General features: G+C 43.2%; 1 protein-coding gene across 5 annotated transcripts in view; it reads right to left on the reverse strand.

Annotated features, from left to right (window-relative positions):
- TRIM2 (tripartite motif containing 2) overlaps positions 1–22,578 on the reverse strand; it is a 177,856-nt gene that overhangs the window by 105,852 nt on the left and 49,426 nt on the right. For 2 of the 5 annotated variants that reach the window (XR_005985182.1, XM_041738031.1), the window contains exon 1: positions 15,411–15,537. The exons of 2 other annotated variants lie outside the window; for them this stretch is intronic. Coding sequence is in view for 2 of the 3 variants with exons in the window: in XM_041738031.1 (XP_041593965.1) it covers positions 15,411–15,440 (30 nt within the window). In the remaining variant the exon portion in view is untranslated. Of the gene's footprint in view, positions 1–15,410; positions 15,538–22,578 lie in introns of those variants that run through there. One more of the 5 variants, XM_041738033.1, reaches the window with a different exon arrangement.

Here is a 22,578-nt window from a genome sequence, read left to right on the forward strand (position 1 = left end):
GCCTGGGTTCATTCAGTCATAAATCCAACTGATGTTTACTGAGAACACACTTTAATGCAAGGCACCTCTCTGGGCACAAAAAGGAACAAGATTCGTTTCCTGTAATAAGGGCTTGGATGATGAATAGGGGGGTCAAGACAAATACAATTCACAATAATCCAAAGCAGAATTAAAGAGCCATAAAGAAGTGTTTTGAGGATTCACAGGAAGAACTCACCCACTTTTTTAAGCATCAGGATAGGTTTTATGGAAGAGGTGGGAGGGAGAGATAGGCTTTGCTTACAAACTTAGGTAGTTTGCTCCCTATTCCCCAGGAGCTCCCACACTAATTGGGAAGTATACAAATGGCTGTAATTCAAGACCATATGTGATAAAAGAGATATGAAAGTCACAGAAAAAGTGAGAGAGCACTTTCTACTACAGTAACCAGAACTTTATGTAAGGGTGGTCTTGGGCCCTAAGAGATGAAATGGATTTATTAAAATGTATGTTTTAGATAAAAAGGAATTAGATGCTCTAGAAAATACGGGAAACTCAGAAAAGTATAAAGAATAAAACAGAGGGGCATCTGGGTGGCTCAGTGGTTGAGCATCTGCCTTCGGCTCAGGGCGTGGTCCTGGGGTCTTGGGATCGAGTCCCACATCAGGCTCTGCAGGAAGACTGCTTCTCCCTTTGCCTGTGTCTCTTTCTCTCTCTGTGTGTCTCTCATGAATAAATAAATAAAATCTTAAAAAAAGAGAATTAAATAGAAATCTATCTGTAGACCTACTACATACAGATAAATAAATTGTAAGTCATACAATATGCTTAGTACATATTTGTATATGAATATAATTACATATGCATATGAACAGAATTAGTAAATGACATTACCATTTATTGTCTTTTTTTTCCCCCTTGTGCATATTTTTACTATATATATAATTTGGAACCTGTTTTTAAAAAACAAATCCTATAAGGGCACCTGGCTGGATAAGTCGGTCAAGCATGTGACTCTTGATTTTAGGATTGTAGGTTTGAGCCCCACATTGGGTGTGGAGATTACTGAAAAATAAAATCTTTTAAAAAATTAAAAAATTGGGGATCCCTGGGTGGCTTAGCGGTTTAGTGCCACCTTCAGCCCAGGATGTGATCCTGGAGACCTGGGATTGAGTCTCAGATCGGGCTCCCTGCATGGAGCCTGCTTCTCCTTCTGCCTGTGTCTCTGCCTCTCTCTCTCTCTCTCTCTCTCTTTGTGTGTTTTCATAAATAAATAAAATCTTTTTAAAAATTAAAATAAAAAAATCTTTAAAAAACATTAAAATATTCATTTTATATCAGTAGAATTATTAGAAAACACTTTTTTAAAATAATGAATATGCCATTGATATATATATCATTTATATAACCAGTTTCCATAGTGTTCACATTTAGATTGTTTCTAAACTTCCAATTACTATAAATAAAACTTCAACGAAACAGCTGAACACAAATCTCTGTCCACATCTCTATATTTTTAAGTTAGACTCCTGTAAGTGAAATTATCAAGCCAAGCTGTATTAACATTTCTAGGGCTCTCAAGAGAGTAGGACAATGCACAATTACTTTCTTGAAAGGTTATACCAATTTACATTCCCATTAGCAATGTATGAAATTGAGATATGCACCTTCACTAACAGTGTTACTTTAATATATTTGCTAATCTGACAAGGAGAAAATAGTAAATTATTGTATTTTAATTTTGTATTCATTTGTTAATATACTATTATATGTCACCTAAACTACAATTAAAAATAAACTTTTTTTTTTAGATCTTATTTATTTGAGAGAGAGAGAAAACACAAGGGGAAGGTCAAAGGGAGAAGCAGACTCCCCGCTAAGCAGGGAGCCTGATGCAGGGCTCTATCCCAGGACCCTGAAATCATGACCTGAGCCAAAGGCAGACATTCAACTGGCTGAGCCACCCAGGAGCCCTCAAAATAAACATTTTTAAATTTGTATTTATTTGATCACTAGTGATGTGGCACATTTTAAATATGATCATTTCCATTAATATTTCCTTTAAGTTTCCACTTCATGTTGGGGAAGTGGAAACTTTGTCCATTTTGGGGGGGAGGAGTTGGAGAGAATGCAATTCTCTGCACTCTTGGCTTTCCCATGGTTACCACTGTATGAGCATCTGCCATAGTAAGTGTGATCTCATTCATTCATTTTCCTCTCTCCCTCCCTCCCTCTCCCCCAACTCTCCTTCCTCCCCACCCACACCCAAGACAGCCCTTAAACATAGCCAGCTACTTCATCCAGTGCTCAAAGCAACCGTGGTCTGTTTTAACACTGAGGAGAAACTTGTGCTCTTGAGATAATATGTCCAGGTTTTCCAGAGCCATTTAGTCACTGAGCCTCACGTGCTAATTTTAGAACCTAACCTCCCTGTATGACATAATATTGAACTCCACAGGGGGATCCCTGGGTGGCTCAGCGGTTTGGCGCCTGCCTTTGGCCCAGGGCGCGATTGAGTCCTGGGATCGAGTCCCACGTCGGGCTCCTGGCATGGAGCCTGCTTCTCCTTCCTCCTGTGTCTCTGCCCCTCTCATTCTCTCTCTCTCTCTCGGTCTATCATAAATAAATAAATATTAAAAAAAATATTGAACTCCACAGTGTTCCTCTGTTGATTTCCTAAGTTTCAACTGAACCATACCTTCCTGCCTTCATGGTATCTGTTCCCACTGAGCCTGGGGAGGCCTTAGCTACATCTTCCCTAGACCAAACCCTGCCTGTCGCGGATTATGAGGCTCAAAGAGTGGCCCTTGGATGAGGGTAATCTCTTCCTCCAAATCCCACAGCTGTATTTCCTGACGTATTTCCAACATCTCAAATGTTCTGATTATTTGTGCATTCTATTCATCTACTTCACTACTTTATAAATTCTATGAAGAGTCTACTTGAGTAGGGGTCTATGTCTTCTTTATGTCTGGATTCTCATAATACAGTTAGCAGAAATCCAAAAATGTTTTACAGACTTAAAAAGTAAATGTCATTTAACAGAAACACTAGGGGACAGAGAGCTACTTTGAAAGGGAAAACAAACCTTAATTTTAATTATATTGGCTGTGCTAATATTACAGACTGAATTGTGTCTCCCCTCCTTCCCCACCACTACCCTCCCTTTGCTCTACCCTGGCCAAATTTGTACATTGAATCCCTAACCCCCACATTAGGACATATGGAGATAGGACCCTTGGGGAAATAATTAAGGTTAAATGAAGTCATAAGGATGGGACCCTAATCCATAGTATCTTTATAAGAAGAGGAAGGGATACAGAGTTCTTTCTCTCTCCACTTGTGTGCACAGTAAAAAAGGCCACGTGAAGGCACAACTGCTATCTTCCAACCCAGACTAGATTCCTCATCAGAACCTGATCATGTAGGTAGCTAGATCTTAGATATCCGGCCTTCAGAACTGGAGAGAAAATAAATTTCTATTGTTTAAATCACCCAGGCAGTGGCTCAGTGGTTGAGTGTCTGCCTTTGGCTCAGGTTGTGATCCCGGGGTCCTGGGATTGAGTCCTGTATCGGACTCCCTGCAGGAAGCCTGCTTCTCCCTCGTCTGATGTTTCTGTGTGTCTCATGAATAAATGAATAAAACATTTTTAAAAAATAAAAATAAAAAATAAACCACGCAGGCTGTGGCATTTTGTTATAGCAGCCTGAGCTAAGACAGAGGTAATGGTAAGGTGTTAGAAATGGAAAGTCAGTCTAAACAAAGGAATATCAGTAACCTGGTCAAAAAACTCACAGAATCTCATGGGGAGACCATGTAGGGGGTGGTAAATAAGGGCAGAATTGGGAAACATGCCTCATTTTCTCTTGTCATAAAAGGCACAAGATATTCTCTTATTCTGCTTCCTTTTAAATCCCCTGTGGCAAACGAATAAAAATGGATAAAAATTATAAGTGGAGTCCAGAGACTAAGAAAGTGAATGGGGCTAGACAATTAATTTTAGATCAAATATAAGATCAGCGGAGGGAAATAAGCACTAAAATAATATTTCAAAACAATTGGGAATCTGACAAGGAAATTGCCACTGATTTCCCTGAGAGTAAAAGCATACTCTCTCGTACTATTTCTTGATGATATATTGATCTTCTTGAGCTGATGCATTAGCCATGGAAGGATACTCCTGAGTCTCCAGGGACATTACTCAATAGGGGCATCAGGCCAGATCACAGAACCATGCACGACTTCAAAACCAAGTATTAAGGAGGAACACATTAGAAAGCCAAGACAGAAAGAGAACAATTCTCTTTGGGCGTCTTAATAATTGTTCTCAGATCCTTGCCAAAAATTCACTCATCATAAACTCGGCATATGTTAAATATGTGTCACACTTCTGAAGTTTCAAACCAAAACATCTTACTTGGACAAAACAAAACCAATAAGAATAGGCCAAGTGCTTTTTGAGAACCGCTCTTCTTAGGACTGTTGTAATTCAACGTCTTTTCAATTCTTGCATTAGCAATTAAAAAAAGAAACCATGAGAATGTTTCTTTCAGAATTCCCTTTTATGCAACATGAGGAGAAAATATGGTGACAACTGAGTCATTTGCTTATTCTTTACGATAGATTTCAATGTGCTCTGTGCCTAACATCCAAAGTATGTAAATCTGATAACAGATTCTTTTTAAAAAATAAACTCCTAATAAGTAGAAATTATAAACAGGAAAGTGTAGAAGTCTAAAGGCCACAGCTCAATGAATTATCACAAAGGAGCCACCACAGCCAGATCAAGAACTAGAATATTACCAGCACCACGGATTCCCCTTTCCAAATGTAGTTTTTAGCTAGATATGTTTTTTCATAAAACTATTTTTTTTCATAAAACTATTATTAATGATAGTAAGTGCCCAGATAAGTCCGCAAAAGCTAAAAAGGTTTATGAAGGGATGCCTGGGTGGCTTGTTGTTTGAGCATCTGCCTTTGGCTCAGGTCGTGATCCCAGGGTCCTGGGACTGAATCCTGCATCAGGCTCCCGCAGAGAGCCCACTTCTCCCTCTATGTCTCTGCCTGTCTCTGTGTGTCTCTCATGAGTAAATAAGTAAAATCTAAATAAATAAATAAATAAATAAATAAATAAATAAATAAATAAATAAATAGTTTATGAATACACTGCCCAGGGGCTAGAGGGACATCTCCAATTCCCAGGGCTGTATCTAACTTAGATTCTTTAATTAATTACACGGTGCTCATGGGAACACAAATTAGCCTAACCATCCAGTGTTACTGGAAAGTAGGTTAAGGATATGAATCCAGATCCTTAACACTATGTGTTTACTATGCTCTAGTACTTCCACCTTAAAATTCTTTCTCAAAGCAATATCAGAAGAGTGGTCATGGATATTTGTCCAGACAGCATCATGCAGGCAGTAGCTCTGGGATAGCTCTACCACTTCATAACTGCGGATCTGGGACAAAATATTTCACCAACTGCTCTGTGCCTCAGTTTCCTCATCTGTTAAATGATAATAATAGTAGTTTGTTACAAAGAGTTGCCCTTGAAACAGTACCTGTCACATAGAGGTTTAACATTTGTTAAGAACTATTAGTTATTGGGCGCCTGATGGCTCAGTGGTTGCATGTCTACCTTCAGCCCAGGGCATGTTCCTAGTGTCCTGGGATTGAGTCCTGCATCAGGCTCCCTGGGAAGCCTGCTTCTCTCTCTGCCTATGTCTTTGCCTCTCTCTCTATCTCTCATGAATAAATAATAAAATCTTAAAAAAAAAAAGAGAGAACTACTAGTTATTACAAAACCATTCATCATGACATTATTTATAACAGAAAGAATTTTTGAAAGACGTTAAATGATCAGAAATAGGGGATGAATGCACAAATTCTTGTGCATCCATACAAAAGAATACGAAGCAGCCCTGGGGGGATGGCATAGGGGTTAAAAATATGGATTCTGGAGCCTGCAGAATGCCAGCCTGTCCCTGACCAGCTGTCTGACCTCGGACAGCTTTCTTAACTCTCTGAGTCTCAGTTTCCTCATTTGAAAATAAAGACTCAAGGGGTACCTGGGTGGCTAAGTTGGTTAAACATCTGACCCTTGGTTTTGGCTCAGGTCATGATTTCAGGGTCATGAGATCAAGCTCCGTGGCTGGCTCTGTGCTCAGCTCAGACTCTGCTTGAGTTTCTTTCTCCCTCTGCCCCTCTCCCTGCTTGCTCTGTCTCTCTCAAATTAATTAATTAATTAATTAAATCTTAAAAGAAGAAGAAGGAAATAGAGAATAAGAGTATGTATCTTAGGCACCTGGGTGGCTCAGTGGTTCAGCATCTGCCTTCAGCTCAAGTCATGTTCCTGGGATCCTAGGATCGAGTCCCGCATTGGGCTGCCTGCATGGAGTCTGCTTCTCCCTCTGTCTATGTCTTTGCCTCTCTCTGTGTGTCCTCATGAATAAATAAATCTTAAAAAAAAAAAAAAAAAAAGAAAATAGAGAATAAGAGTGTTTGGAGTGTTCACCAGCTCATAAACATAAAGCACTTAGAACAGTCCCTGATACAGTTAGTGCTTAAGCAGTGTTAGTCCTCTCTATTATAGAGTGAAAAGTTGTAGCCTAATGGCCTGGTGATACATCACACGCACAAAACTTTCCAGTCACTGGCTGAGAAAGTACGTGCTCTGTGAGGAGAAGGCGAACGGAACAAAACCTAAATCCCTTTCGGAATTAATAGAGGGAATTACAGCTACAAGCCTAGGCCTGGATGCTACGTGCCCAATTACCCTAAGAAGGAACTGGAAAGGGCTGTTCCAATGGCAGCACCAGATCACACTACTTTGACTAAAAGGAGAAAAAAAAAAAAAAGTCCCCCAAACAAGAACTCCCACCAGGGCAACAAACAAATCTTGGGGAGAGAAAAAACCGGGAAGGGTTTCCCTTCATCTCCAGCAGCCCTCAGCACCTCTTTTCTTGTCCCTGCCCCTGGCCCTCCTCCCCTTTTAACTTTGGGCTTTCCAGGGACTGGGGATTTCCAACCTGGGGGGGGGGGCTGAGGGGGCACACATAGAACAGCTTCCACAGGAGGAACTGGGGGCTGCGCTGAGGGAACCCCCGCCGGCCCTTTTGAAAATAATTTTTAAAAATTTATTCATTCATGAGAGACACAGAGAGAGAGGCAGAGACACAGGCAGAGGGAGAAGCAGGCTCCATGCAGGGAGCCCAGTGTGGGACTCGATCCTGTGACCCCGGGGTCACAACCTGGGCCCAAGGTGTGGATGCGAGCCCGATGCGCTTTCATTCCAAAGGAGCGGCCTTGCATCGAGTGGTGTCGAGGCACTTCTCTGCCCCGGTCACCCCAGTTTCTGGCCAGGACACAGGCCAGCTGTCACCAAGCCCTATTCCACCCGGACTTCGTGTCCCTTCCCCACTGTCAGCAGCTCCCTCCCCCGAGCCCCGGTTGTGGAGATCGCAGCCCATGAGGAAAAGCAAGCTTTGCACGGGACGGACAGACAGACAGACAGCCAGCCGCCAGTGTCCCTGCGTGCCCCTGGGAGCAGTGGGAAGGCTGGCGGCTGCCCGGCCCCCGGCCTCTCGGCGCCCGCCCAGACAACGGCGCCCCTTGGCCCACTGCCTGCGCTGAGGGTGGGAAGAGCTGCTCTGTCCAGGCCCCGGCCCGGCTTGCCACGGTTCCAACAAGGCTTCTGGGCCTGTAGGGTCACTGCTACCTTACAGGGTCCTTCCATGCTCTTTCCAGAATGGACCAGCATTACTAATATTCATGCTGTGCCCCCCAGTGTGCCCAGACCACAGACCGTAACCAGGAGACACAACAGTTATCCTTGCTGAGGAGACGGTGAAGGAGGCCACATCTGCCACGCCTGCGTGGCTCAGGGGTTGAGCGTCTGCCTTCAGCTTGGGTGATGATCCTGGGGTCCCGGGATCAGGGTCCCAGTGGGGAGCCTCCTTCTCCCTCTGCCTGTGTCTCTGCCTCTCTTCCTGTGTCTCTCATGAATGAATAAATAAAATATTAAAAAATAATAATAATAAAGGGGCCACGTTTCTAAGACATTACCAAGCAGTGCTATGTTTCTGTTGTTGTGAAAAATGCCCTCAAGGAGGGGCACCTGGGTGGCACAGTCAGCTGAGCAACCAGCTCTTGGTTTCAGCTCGGGTCCTGACATCAGAGGTGTGAGATCAAGCCCTGCGTGGACCCCTGCGTCGTTGGGCCCCAGGCTCAGCACCGAGTCTGCTTCATTCTCTCTCCCTCGGCCGCTCCCTCTGGTGTGCTCTCTCTCAAATAAATAAAATCTTTTTTTAAAATGTTCTCAAGGAAATAGAGTCATCCAGTGAGGAGTGCAGGTGAAGAATCATATCCCGAGGCCCTGGTTCTTGTTGCGTGGTCCCAGTGGAAGAAGCTGTACGTCAGTGACACATTAAGGAGATCTGGCTCTCTTGGGCGTTCCTGGAAATGCAATTATTGCCAGTTGCTCCTGAGGTGCTTGAGGGCCCTGGAGGGAGCCAGCCTTGCAGATTTCCCAGGACTTGTGCAACAGACACAAGCTCCTCAGCAACATTTTGCTTAAAGTTCTTGTATTTAAAATTAAGTCATCCAGGGGTATCTGGCTGATTCAGCCCACGGAGCATGCAACTCTTGATCTTGGGGTTATGGGTTTGAGCTCCATGGTGGATGCGGAGATTACTTAAAAATAAAATCTTTAGAAAAATTGGGGAACCTGGGTGGCTCAGTGGTTGAGCATCTACCTTTGGCTCAATCATGATCCTGGGATCCTGGGATCGAGTCCCGCATCAGGCTCCCTGTAGGGACTGTATTCTCATGAGTAAATAAATAAAATCTTTTAAAAATTAAATTAAGTCTTCCAGTGTTGCAGCTGGGCATACCTTGGGACACTATATGATTTGAAGCTATCTCAGAAAATACATGGTGCTCTATATAGCATCCAGGTCTGAAGTCAGGTGACAGCTTCAAAGTTCAGTTTAAACTCTGTGCTTTACCCTTCTGGGAAGAGCAGAAAGTTCCCATGCAGTGAGACTCCACCTTTGGAGGGTCCTTGGTGGGATCTCAGGATTTATTTCTTTAGCTCTTTAACCCTTCAAAGAACACACGTGGAAACTGCCGGCCCTGAGTTGACACTAAGGCTACAGATTTAAATGTTTTCCTCCCACACACCCTTTAAGAGATACACAGCATTTCCCAAGTTAGTTCCAGAGACTGGTGTCAAGGCGCGTATTTGCTGTTTGTAAAGTCAGAGGTTGGCCCTTTGGCTCCTTGTGATTTCTAGAGTCAACTGCTTGAGTAACTTCACTGAAGTTCTATTTGCACAACAGGTGCAAAATGTGAAGCGTATCTTCCCCTTAGTGTCAACTTGTCGGGTATGGTACTAGAAAGTGCAGGCTGAGAGTGGGCAAACACACCTGCCAGTTAAAGACCTACATGCCAGGAACCGTTCTCTTTGAAAAGCTGATCAGGACTGCAGGTGTGATAAGAGGGTGATAGGGTTTCCAGTAGGTGTGACTCAAGGTGTGTCTAAATGGCTCCCGAGGGTTCCCCAGAGCATACGATCCCAGGTTTGCCTTCCATCTTTTCTAAGGGGTCCCTTTAACATCCTGGGTAACAAAATAGCCTGCCTATGAAGTGTGTGTGATGGTGTCGGTGTGCCTTGTTTGAAAATTTAGGTAGACAGAAAATATGTGGGATGCAAACGATTATGAATAAAATTGATGTTCCATTGCTCCATTTAGGGAGGTGAGCAGGCTCTCTGTTCCTTAGCCATTGTCTGTGGGGGCTAAACCTTCTAAACTTATACACATAGGTCTGTGGTGTGGTTATATCCTTCACTCTCCACCACTGCCCCAGATCTGCGCCCAACTCTAGACCTTGCCTTGCAGGTTCATGCTTCTGTAATTTACAGAACATTTAAATGTTCTCGGCGTGGCACCCTGTAGAGCATCATCTAGAAACCTCAATGAGAATGAATGAGATGATCTATCTGTGATAGAAAAGGGATGACTCCATGCCAAATACTGTGGAGGGCCTTCTCCGTACTCTATCCTTTCAATCTTCATAAAAGCCCAATAAGGTAGACATGATTATTATTCCCATGTTTGTGTGAGGAAAACGAGAACGGGACAGGTTAAGTAATTTCCCAGAGTCCCCAGCAGTCACTAGAAACCAGTAGACCTGTGATTCAAGTGCAGCTCTGAGCTATATTCCCATCTTGGTGCGTCTATGGGATATTCTACTTTTCACAAAACTTACTATGAAAATTTGTAATAAACACCGAAGTAGACATAATAGTACAATGGATCCCTAAATATTCAGCACTCAGATTAAACAACTGTCGAGATCTTGCCCCATTTGCTTCGTTTTTGTAAGATAATTTTCTTTGGCTCCACTTTTTTGTCAGTTCCACCTCATCCGGGATCACTCATTCACTCACATGCTGTTTGTTTCAAACAACTGGTTATTTCCTGAATATTGCCTCCTGCCTCTGGACCTTTGGATTGGCTGATCCCCTTGACTCAGTGGCTTCAAATCCTGGTACGCTGATGTCCACAAGACCCATCACTAGCCAACTGAATCAGAAACGTCTAGTGTTAGTCACCCTTCCCTCCATCTCCATTTGACCCACTCCTCCTCAACCTTCTATACTCCCTCACTTCTAGTATCATCCGTTCCTCCACAAAGGCCTTCCCTGATGTCCCCAGTCTGGTAAGGGTGCTCCCTCCCACAGCACCTTGTGCATATGTCTGTCATAACACTGTCCTGGTGGAATTCTTCAACAGATTGTGAATTCCTCTAGGGCCAGCACCATGGTTTGTAGCTTTAAATCCCCAAAGACTACCACATGGTGGCTAGTGATCAGTAAATGTTTCAGTGAAGAAGGGAAGAAGAGGAAGAGAGCAGCAGGAGAGAAAGGCATGAACATGACACCATCTGAGTTCCCAACCCTGCAGGTCTCTGAGCCCCTAGCACCTCTTCTGTGCGTGTCTGGCACAACAGGAGCTGTCGCTGTTATAAAGTTGGAGCATGGGTCTTAAAACAGCCAGAAGGTGGGCAGAGGGAATAAATAAGAACATATGAGCCTAGCACCCATGACCACACATAGAGCAGTGGATCCCCAGCTACTGAGAGCTGCTTTTTTTTTTCTAGCTTCCCCCAATTTTTGCCTCCAGGAAACTGTCTATTTAACTCATTTTCTAATTATCTTCAAACATCCAAAGGATCCTTCTTATTATATAAAATAACAGACTTGAATGTGTTACCTCCCAAGAAAAGAAGCAGCATATTTTTCAGGGGTACCTGGGTGGCTCCATTGGTTACACATTTGCCTTTGGCTCAGGTCCTGATCCCAGGGTCCTGGGACAGAGCCCCATGCTGGGCTCCCTGCTTAGCAAGGAGTCTGCCTCTCCCTCCACCTCTCTCTCTCTCTCTCTCTCTCTCTCAAATAAATTTAAAAAAAATTTTTTTTAATTAAAGAAGCTTAGTTTTCAAACCTTAGAGTTTCAAACTCAAACTAGCAGATTCCAAGAGAGTATTTCAAGCCCCTCTCTTAATTCTCAGATGATCCTTCCATATGGTTAAGCATGACCAACATGAGCACCGGGGTGATTTCAGACCGTGACTGAGTCATGCTGACAGGTCCCTGTGAGGGAGATTTCTATCAGATAGTGAGTCCTAGATCAGAAGCTAGAATGGACCCTGGAAACGTCACTTCAGGGACAGATGTGGAAACCGTGGTGCAAAGCAGGTGTACTTATCTGGAGCCCCCACAATGGCTGGTGGAGGAGCAGAGACCAGACCACCGGCCTCCTGCTCTGTCTGCCACGCTGCGCCCTCTCACCACCCCTTTTCTAAGAGGCAAACCACAAACTTGGGACTGCCTTTGAGTACTGGAAGCAGAATTAATATACTTTTTAAAGATTTTATTTATTCATGAGAGACACACAGAGAGAGGCAGAGACACAGGCAGAGGGAGAAGCTGGCTCCCTGTGGGGGCCTGATGTGGGACTCGATCCCAGGACTCTGGGATCACCCTCTGAGCTGAAGGCAGGCGCTCAACAACTGAGCCCCCCAGGTGCCCGGCAGAATATCGACTATCTGCCGTATGCTGAGCACTGTGAGAACATCTACCCATTACAGTTCATCCCTCCCATGGTCCAGGGACACAGACATGGCTGCCCTCACCACCCAGCTGTGGAAACAGAGTCTGAGGATGAAGAGGCACCTGGCCCGAAATTATACAAGTATCCGGCAAAGGTGAGGCTTGAACCAGGTTTGTTTGAATCAGAGGTTTTCCTTTCAACCTCTGTGTTCCTGAGTGTCTACTTCTGTGTGTTGCCCCTCCTGGGGCGCCACACATGTAGCATGGGCCCACCTGTGTGGCAGGGCCTGCCCTCCCCCAAACGCCTCCCTGAAGCTGGCCCTTCCTGGCCTTTAGCTTGGTGGGGCGACACTGTTAGGCTCCGGCACTCTCACCCATTTAAAGGAAGTTGTTCTTGGCTTTCCTTTCCAGTTGCCAATTAGCTTCTGCAGGAGGCCACACTTTGGTGGAAGTGACTACGTGCATTCTTGAAAAACCGTAAGTATAAATGCCAGCTGTAGTCCACAGGAAATCTCAGTTCATAACACATGGTTATGTACTATACATCTTCCCGTACATGTGGGTCGCTTACGGGCCGTGTGACTTTGGGCACGTTACTTAACCTCTCTGCCCAAGGTCCCCTCTCTGTAAAGTGAGGACAATAACTGTCCTTACTTTATGGAGTTAGTGAGGACCCAGTGAGATAAAGTCCTGGCACATAGTAAGTGCTCAATAAATTGTTGTTGTTATTATCATTGACACTTACCATGTATTTCAGCCATACATGCTTGTTTGTTTGACTCCGTGGGCCCATGAGAACAGCCCTCGGTACTTTAAAGCTCTAGAAGAACCTTGTTATTGTAAATCTCTTATGTTAGCATTAGGTCATATAAATTCTGTATCTGAAATTCTAAGAACCTGGCATGCCCACCATTCTGATAAAAGCAGCTGGACAAGAGGTACCTGGGTGGCTCAGTCGGTTAAATGTCTGCCTTTGGCTCCAGTCAAGATCCCAGGGTCCTGGGATCGAGCCCCACGTCACCCTGCTCAGCGGGGAGTCTGTTTCTCCCTCTCCCTCCCCCCGTTCATGCTTTCTCTCTCATTCTCTGTCTTTCAAATAAATAAATAAAATTTAAATTAAAAGATTCCAACTTAGGGGATCCCTCGGTGGCGCAGCGGTTTAGCGCCTGTCTTTGGCTCAGGGCGTGATCCTGGAGACCCGGGATCGAATCCCACGCCGGGTTCCCGGTGCATGGAGCCTGTTTCTCCCTCTGCCTATGTCTCTGCCTCTCTCTCTCTCTCTCTCTCTCTCTCTCTCTCTCTCTGTGACTATCATAAATAAATAAAATGAAATAAATTAAAAAAAAAAAAGATTCCAACTTGGGACACCTGGGTGGCTCACTGGTTGAGCATCTGCCTTTGGCTCAGGGCGTGATCATGGAGACCAGGGATCGAGTCCCATGTCGGGCTCTCTGCAAGGAGCCTGCTTCTCCCTCTGCCTGTGTCTCTGCGTCTCTATGTGCATCTCTCATGAATAAATATATAAAAATTTAAAAATAAAAGATTCTAACTTAAGCAGCATAAACCATACTTCCCCAACCCCACAAAAAGACAAAAAAAAAAAAAAAAGAAGAAGAAGAAGAAGAAGCTGGACAAGCGCTGTCTTTGTGCCTTGTGGGGTCTCCTGGAATTCACGCCATCTCCTCTCTCACCAGCCCTCTCCTCTTTGTCCTCTGTCATTGTGCCGTCTTGCCATCTGGGGGTGCTTGTCCAGTGGGAATGGAGGATACACAGATCCGAAGGAGGCCAGGGTTAGGGTGTGTGAGACCTGAGGTGGGAGGCTGGCTGGGGCACCCCATCCTGTCCCTGCTGAGCCTCCGCACCACCTGCCACAACACCAGCAGAGTCAGAAGTTCTGTCCCTGCACAAGACCGTGGCCACTTGTGCCCCCCTCCCGGGACCTCAGGCCCTGCAGGAGACCACAGCTTCACTTAGAGACCACCTGCTATATTCGTACACTGAGCCGAAACACTCAGGTTGCTCTGGATCAAATTCACTAAGAACAACTTCTGCATCTGACTTAATTCCTCCAGGAGCCCCCAAATAGGTTGGCTTTAAACGTGGTACATCCAGATAATAAATACAAATTCTGGGGGTTAGGACAGGCGGCGAGAAACATAAAGCATCAGATGTCTTAAAGTCTCACGGGTCACTTTGAGTTTCTGTAAAAGTTAAACTCCACCTCTTCTCTTTCTCGGGTTCTCCTCCCTGGAACCCGAACCCCAGACGGGGAGTTCACTGACTTCACACCTAGCGGTGGCGCATCAGGAAGGAGGGCACAAAAGTCTCTGATCAAAGCTGCCGGCGGTGCTTTTCCGTTTAGCTGGAGGCAGTCAGTCCCAAAGCAATTCATTCCTGGGGCTCTAGCTGTGCCATCGCCCCCCCTTTATGGCCCCAAACACAGCGCGCCCCCGCCCTAGCCTGCAGCGCCCCTCTGCACCACGAAGGGGGGTCTTAGCACCAAATAGGGCAGCGGGGACGCTGCAATCAGGCAGCGGGGACTGGTGCCCGAGCCCTCTTCCACCCTCACTCGCTTACTTACAAGGCAGAAACCAGAAAGAACCTCAGGTGGGCAGGCCAAGCCCATTTCAGGTTTCACCCCCAATCACATGGTGTCCTCTGGCTCCACTGACTTCCTCCTCGGTTAGTCAAGGACAAATGCCCTCATCGCCTGGGGCCCTTCCTTCATTCCTGAGCCCCACTGCAGCCGGCCAGAGTACCCTTTGAGCACTTTTATGGGCAGTAAAACTTTACAGCCGTCCAGCTCCAAACCGGTCCCACATTTCTGAATAGAACTATTTATGACATACAAGACTCCTATGGCTTGCCCTTTGGAAATACCAGCAGATACCAGAGCCCTTCAAACAGGGTTACATCGGTTAACAGCGGCTTACAGAAACCCCACAGAGGCAGAGCCAAACTCCTGACTGTGAACACTTAAGTCCGAAAACAAAACAGCCTCTGAGCCTCACAACATCCCTGAAGCAGCCGTGTGCTCTGCCTCTCCCATGTTGCTTTGGCATCAAACCCACTTGCGTGCCTCCCCTAGATTTTGCTTCCCTGCCCATCTCTTGCCTGGGTTGGCCAGGATCACTATGAGCTTTGTCAGCACATCCCAGAGAAGCGATCTCTCCTCCCGTTGCTAGCAGGCAACACAATTTAAAACCGAGAAAAAGCTAGCAATTCAATCACAACTTGTTTCTCCTAACTGGTGCCCAGGACTAACCAGCTAGCCCGCAAAAAGCATCACCACGTCCTCAGAATCGTCCTTACCCGTGTTCCATAACGGCCACTCTGGTGCATCAGAGACTGGCCCCAGCCTCCTCGGATGTGGGGACTCAGCTCTCTGCAGCCCACAGACAATTGGGCCCATTATAGTCATCAGGCTGCTGAGTTAAAGGGTGGCCCTTACAAAAATATAAACAGCTTGTCAGCACAAGCCAAAGGGGCGGGGCTGCAGTATCAGGGGACAATGGGAGCCAATGATCAGCCTCTTTGGGCTCTGTTAGCTTAAGATATTATGTTTCATTCTGAAGTCGGGGAGACCAGACCGAGAGCCCGAGGGAGACAGCCAGATAGGAAGGGCCAAGTTCTCATCTTTATAGCCCAGCAGCATGAAAGGAGTCCAAGCTGAAAAGTTTAATCACTGTCGGCAGACCAATTTCAAGGAAAAGTTTGTATGCCTCACACATAATAATGCATATGTTTAAAGTCACAAACATTGGTGTTGCACTAGTCATCTTCACTCTTCTGGGGTCAATAAGTGTACTATTTATTTAGGTAGATAGCAGTTTTTCAATCAAAGAACAAAGTCCAAGGAAGCTGCTTTTATGACATGCTTATTTTGTTGAATAAAGTGTCTGAAAAAAAAAAGAATAAAGTGTCTGATGAGAAGCATTCACTGCCTCCACAGAGAAAACATTTGATTTGATTGGTATGTCTTCAGAACCCAGAGAAAGAGACTTATTTTTGTCCCCAAATATAAATGGTTCACATTCATTTTTTAGATACTCACTTTATCTGATCATACGTATACACACAAGGCAGAAGTTAATTCAGTATGTTTGGAAGAAGAAGACGGGATAGCCATGGCTTTTTTTTCCTCTCTTGATCTTAACTAAATTCTGCTTTTAAAGCTACTATGCCAGCTTAACCTTTCAATACCCTATGATAATAACCAAGAACAAGAAAATAAACTGTGGCTTTTTTTCTGTATATGATTTCTAAATGATACACTGAAGTAAAAATAAAGTTAAGAGTTATTTGGCTGATTTGTGGCATTGCATGAATTATAGTCATACAAACTTTGAGAAAAGTACAGTCATTACAGTTTGGAGCAGTCTCGTTATTTACATAGGGGAGCAGAGTAACTATCAAAATTAACTAGCAAAGAAACAGAAAAATGTTGACATATACTTATTTTCCACAAATGCTCTGTGAAGCCCTTCTGACTTTGATCATAAAAATCATAATCAAAAGGTACTGTCCTTTCTAATCTATGTCAGTTTTTAAAATGTTATGATTCTGTCACTGGTATTTAACTCCTATTAAAGGAAGACTCCTCTGGTGGCCCTTCCAAATAGCGTATGAAGCGGCTTCTTATTCTCCTCTTCTAATGATTCCAAAAGAGCTGTTGTATCTGGACTGCCATGGCTCTTGACTTTAAAGAACAGACCTTCTAGAAAAGGTCTAGTTTTCCTCTAAAGCATCATGATTCTCTTATTTAAAAAAAAAAAAAAGCTTCAGGGCAGCCCAGGGATGGGGTGGGGGTGGGGGTGCTCAAGCGTTTAGTGCCGCCTTCGGCCCAGAATGTGATCCTGGAGACCCGGGATCGAGTCCCACGTCGGGCTCCCTGAATGGAGCCTGCTTCTCCCTCTGCCTGTGTCTCTCATGAATAAATAAATAAAATCTCAAAAACAAAACAAAACAAAAGCTTCAGGACACCAAAAGCATGAATGACAAGAGGAAAAATAGATAAATTGGACTTCATCAAAATTAAGACCTTTTGTGCATCAAAGGACATTATCAAGAAAGTGAAAAGGTAACCTACAGAGTTGGAGTAAATATTTGCAAACCATATATCCAATAGGGGTCTAATATCCAGAATATATAAAGAACTCTTATGACTCAACAAAAAAACAATCCACTTTGAATATGGACAGAAGTCTTGAATAGGCATTTCTCTAAAAATGATATACAATTGGCCAATAAGCCCATGAAACGATAGATACTCAATATCATTAGTCATTAGGGAAATGCAAATCAAAACACAGTAAGGTACCACTCTACAACCACTAGGATAGCTATTTAAAAAAAAAGAAAAAGTGTTAAAAAGGATGAGGCAAAACTAGAACTCTCATACATTGCTGGTGGTTCAGCTTATGTGGAAAACACCACTTCAAAAGGTCAAACATAGGGCAGCCCAGGTGGCTCAGCAGTTTAGCGGTCGCCTTCAGCCCAGGGTGTGATCCTGGAGACCTGGGATCGAGTCCCACGTCGGGCTCCCTCCATGGAGCCTGTTCCTTCCTCTGCCTGTGGTACCTGTGTCTCTTTCTCTCTGTGTCTCTCATGAATAAATAAATAAAATCTTTTTTTTTTAAAAAAGGTCAAACATAGAATTATCAAATGATCCAGCAATTCCACTCCTCTGTATATACCAGGATTGAAAACAGGATTGCAAAAAGGACTGAGCAGGATTGAAAATATTCAAATAGTTACCTGTATACTCATATTCAGAGCAGCATTATTCATGATAAAAAGGTGGAAACCACTTAAATGTTCATCAACAGATTAATGGATAAATAATTGTGGTACATACATGCAATGGAATAGTATTCAGCCATAGAAAGGAACACACTACCAATACATACTACAACATAGATGAACCCCAAGAACTTTGTGCTTGGGCCCTGGGTGGCTCAGTGGTTGAGGGTCTGCCTTCAGCTCAGGTGGTGATCCCGGGGTCCCGGGATCGAGTCCTGCGTCAAGCTCCCTTCACGGAGCCTGCTTCTCCTTCTGCCTAGGTCTCTGCTTCTCTCTGTGTGTCCCTCATGAAAAAATAAAATCTTTAAAAAAAAAGAACTTCGTGCTCAGTGTTAAGAGCCAGGCATAAAAGGTCACATAATATATAATTCCATTTATATGAAATATCCAGAATAGATAAATCCATAGAGACAAAATGCAGATTGGTGATCGCCCAGGACTGAGCAGCAGTGAATAGGGAGAAACTGCTTCATGGGTGCAGGCTTTATTTTGGAACTAAAGAGAGGTAGTGTTTGTATAACATTGTGAATATACTATGTACAGCTGAATGTTCACTTTAAAATGGTTAATTTCAAAAAATAAAAATAAAATAAAATAAAATAAAATAAAATAAAATGGTTAATTTCATGGGGGTTTTTTAAGCCTCAGTATCTTCTGGGTTCAACAGGATCCTTCCCTGTAAGGGCATCCCACAAGTTTACTTAAGGCATTTTTTTTTAAGACTTATTCAATCCATTAATTCATTTAATGTTTTTGCATGTTCAGCATCTTTTAAGCACCAGACACTGTGGGGCAGCTTGGTGCCAGGAGACCCCTTTGCACTCTCTATCAAAGGTGAGAAAGAACAGGACCATCTGATGGGGAAGGACGGTGGCAAGCAGGGTGAGCAAATTCATGTATGGTAAATGCTGCATGAGAGCTCATCTCATGCTTGATTCCATCTCCTGTTCAAAACCACTTGGAGGAGTGCTGGTAGGAATTATTATTCCCATTTTATTGTTACAGAAACTGAGAATCAGAGAGTTTAATCAATTTCCTAAAGTCGTCCAACCTGTAAGCAATGAAGCCAAGTCTTTTCTCTTCTACCACACTGCTCCCTGAGCAGAAGAGTGTGAGGAAAGGAATCTGTTGGGAAAAAGATGTTTCCCAACGTAAATGAATGAATGACTAAAACTTATTAAGAAGCATTTTAGATGTCAAAAAAGAGCAGCATGATTCCCTTTCTAGTGGGATAAAGACACAAACCAGGGGAAAAAACAAAGCTAACCTCAAACTTTTACTCAGAAAGTTTCATTTTCAGAAAAGAATCATGGGGGGATCCCTAGATGGCTGAGCAGTTTAGTGCCTGCCTTCAGCCCAGAGTGTGGTCCTGGAGTCCCAGGATCGAGTCCCACATCAGGCTCCCTGCATGGAGCCTGTTTCTCTCTCTGCCTGTGTCTCTGCGTCTCTCTCTCTGTGTGTCTCTCATGAATAAATAAATAAAATCTTTAAAAATAAAAAAGAAAAGAATCATGGAATTTTAGAGATTTTCTAGGTAATCTAACCAGACACCCTCATTTTTCAGATGGGAAATGCAATGACACCCTGCAAAATTAAATGATATGCCCAGAGTTACTGGCAAGACAGTTGCAGAACCAGGGCCAGGATTCAGGTGTCTTAGCTCCTTGTCCAGGGTTCTTTCTACTATGCCATACACAAAAATTTAGAAACTGATCGCAGATCAATCTGCTGAGTAGATCTCAAATTCTCTACCTCTTCATAGTATCAGTAGACAAAATTCTTATTCTCTATAAACTCTGAGTGTAATGACCTGCAGAATGCATTTGACATTCTTGGTGAGTTTACTATTTCTTTCATCACATATTTTGTTAAGACTCAATAAGGGAGAGAGCGATTCACAAGTTATAATCTGGGCAGGACTTTATTTGAACTGAGTTCATTTAAACACAGGTAAACTTGTTGGAAATGAACTGAGAACAAGGACAACAAGGAGGATTTGGAAACATAGAAGACTTTGCCAGGAATTTTGTCAAGAAGATGCCACTACATAGGACTGAAACTCTGGCAAAGCTGTTCCACACATCCCTGACCATCATATATCCCTTGGCATTAGTCTAAGCTGTTATGAAAAATAAAACACAAAATAATTACAGAGGGAGATGCATGTCCTTTTAAAAGTTGGAGACATGACATCACACTACATTCTAAATTTCAAACTATTAGATTATGCAATTCAGAAAATTGCTATATGCCCTTTGAGAATGCCCATCATCCAATTAAGATGTTTCCCTTGGAAAAAAAAAAAATGTTTCCCTTGATCCGCAACAGCTACTTCTTAGTCACCTACCTCTTGGCAACCTGAAGTTTCAATTACCCATAAGCAGAGCTTCACCCAACCCTTCGAAAGAGCTGGAGCCCCAATTAACTGACTTAATTCAACGTCCCACAGTGAACTCATCATCAAGCCCCTGATTTGCCAACATACAAAGCACTGTACTGAAGGAAACATATCTAATGGGCTGCTGATATTTTTTCAGAAGTGATAAACACATAATACTAGATTCTCAAGTTAAGAGATCATATGATAGTATGGTTAATGGGACTGGGTAAAATCACAACAGAAGCCATTTGGATAATATATGGATGAATGGTCAGATCCCTTGAGGCTTCCCAGATGGTTCTAGAAATTACTAACTTCAAGACCTAAATTACATATTTTAAAAATCTTTTACTTTCTTTTTAAGGATATGAAAGGGATGCCTATCCACATGGTTTAATAAAGAGGAGAAACGGAAGGTTTAATTGTCAATGACATTGAAGGATTTTGTAGATGGAATGAAAGCTACAAAACTTTCTTGGCTTTGACAAGGTTTCTGGTTTTGTTCTGCTTAGCTGTCCCTCAATGCATTGTAAATTATGAGTGAAAATCACTTACGCAGGTCAGCCCACAACCTGAAATGAAATGAAAAGTTCAAAGTCATTCTGTTCAACTTTCTTTATCTTCAAATGCATTTATTCTTTGTAGATGAGGAAATTTATAACTATGTGGATGCTCCATGTTTATGATTCTATATGATTCCTTTGTACTTCTCTGAGAAAGGCAAGGCTTTAAGTCAGATGTCATATGAATTTGAGCTATGAAGTGGACTCTGCTAACCACACACCAACATAAATGTACTTTTATTTTTCTAACCATGCCAATGAATTTTTATAAACATCTTACAGTCTTTTGCTCTGTCCCTATATAACCAATAGCCCACATTTGCAAAAATGATGCCTAAAGTCAGGCTGTAGCCATGGAAAAGCGCAATAAACTTATTTATATGGTGGACCAAGCAATGGCCTTGGGCTCATTTGCTCATCACCCAGTCCATTGAGCCAAACCATGACAAGCTTCAACATCACAGAAGTTTTCAATTAGTTGATGAAGACCATGAAGGGATTTGCTGAAAACCTAGTTTACAATTGGTCCCAGGAACCCATAAAAGGGCCCTTCTGGATGCAAGTGTAATGCAATAATTTAAATAGAAGAAAATGTTAATTAAAATTATGATGAAGCTACAAGCTAAGCCACCCCTTCAGAACTGGGGGCAAAACTTAATGATAATATACATACAGCACTACATGCCAGGCACTGTTCTAAGAGCATGTATGCATATTAACCCACTTAATCCTCCCAAACAACCCTAGGCGTTAGTGGGTACATCCACTCTACAAATGAGTAAAGTAAAGTTTAGAGCAGTTAGTGAACATCCATCTATGCAGACGTGGCCAAAACCAAGAGAGGAAAATTTTAACAGGATTAGTTCAGAGATGGAGGAGCAAGCAGCAAAAATGAGATATGAGAGTAGAATTAATTAAGGAGTAAAAACACCTAGGGGTGCTGGATTAATTTGCCAGGGCTGCCATAACATATTACTACAAGCATAAAACAGACATTTTATTCACAGTTCTGTAGGCCAGAAGTGCAAAGTCAAGGTGTTTGGTAGGGTTGGTTCCTTCTGGAGGTTTTGCGAAAGCATCTGTTCCATGTCTCTCCTATCTTCTGGTGGCTGCTAATAATTCTTAGCATTTATTGACTTACCACTGCATCATTCCAATCTCTGTCTTCACATGGCATTCCTATGTCTCTGTATTTTCTCCTTTTACATGTCTTCTAAGGACACTCATCATTGGATTTAAGGTGGATCCTAATCTAGGATGATCTCATTTTAAGACCCTCATCTTAATTATATCGCAAAGACCCTTATTCCAAATAAGGTCATGTTTTGAGGTTCTAGGTGGTGGCCTATCTTTTGGGGGCCACAATTCAATCTACTGTAAGCCCTAAGAAACATCTGGGGCCAGGCAGGTTTCCTAATGCAGGAAAGGGAAACAGGAGTTAAGTGTAGTCAACTCTGTACAGGGAAGATATGCTGAGCAAAGAAAGCTACTTTTAAATACTATTCTTCATCCCCAACTTAAAAAAAAAAAAGGAAAAGGAAAAAAAGAAATTATTTATCAATCTTAGGAAAAGATGAGAGTTCTCGACTTAAAGACCTTGCAAAAACCTCTCCCAAGAACAGATTTCTAGATTTGATCACTCTCATTTTTTTGGTGTATATTGCGATGAACTTTGATATAAGTATACTCCTATGAAACATTACCACAATCAAGACAGGAATATACCCAAAACCTC

The sequence above is a fragment of the Vulpes lagopus genome, chromosome 23, assembly GCF_018345385.1.
Source record: "Vulpes lagopus strain Blue_001 chromosome 23, ASM1834538v1, whole genome shotgun sequence".
NCBI lineage: Eukaryota > Metazoa > Chordata > Mammalia > Carnivora > Canidae > Vulpes > Vulpes lagopus.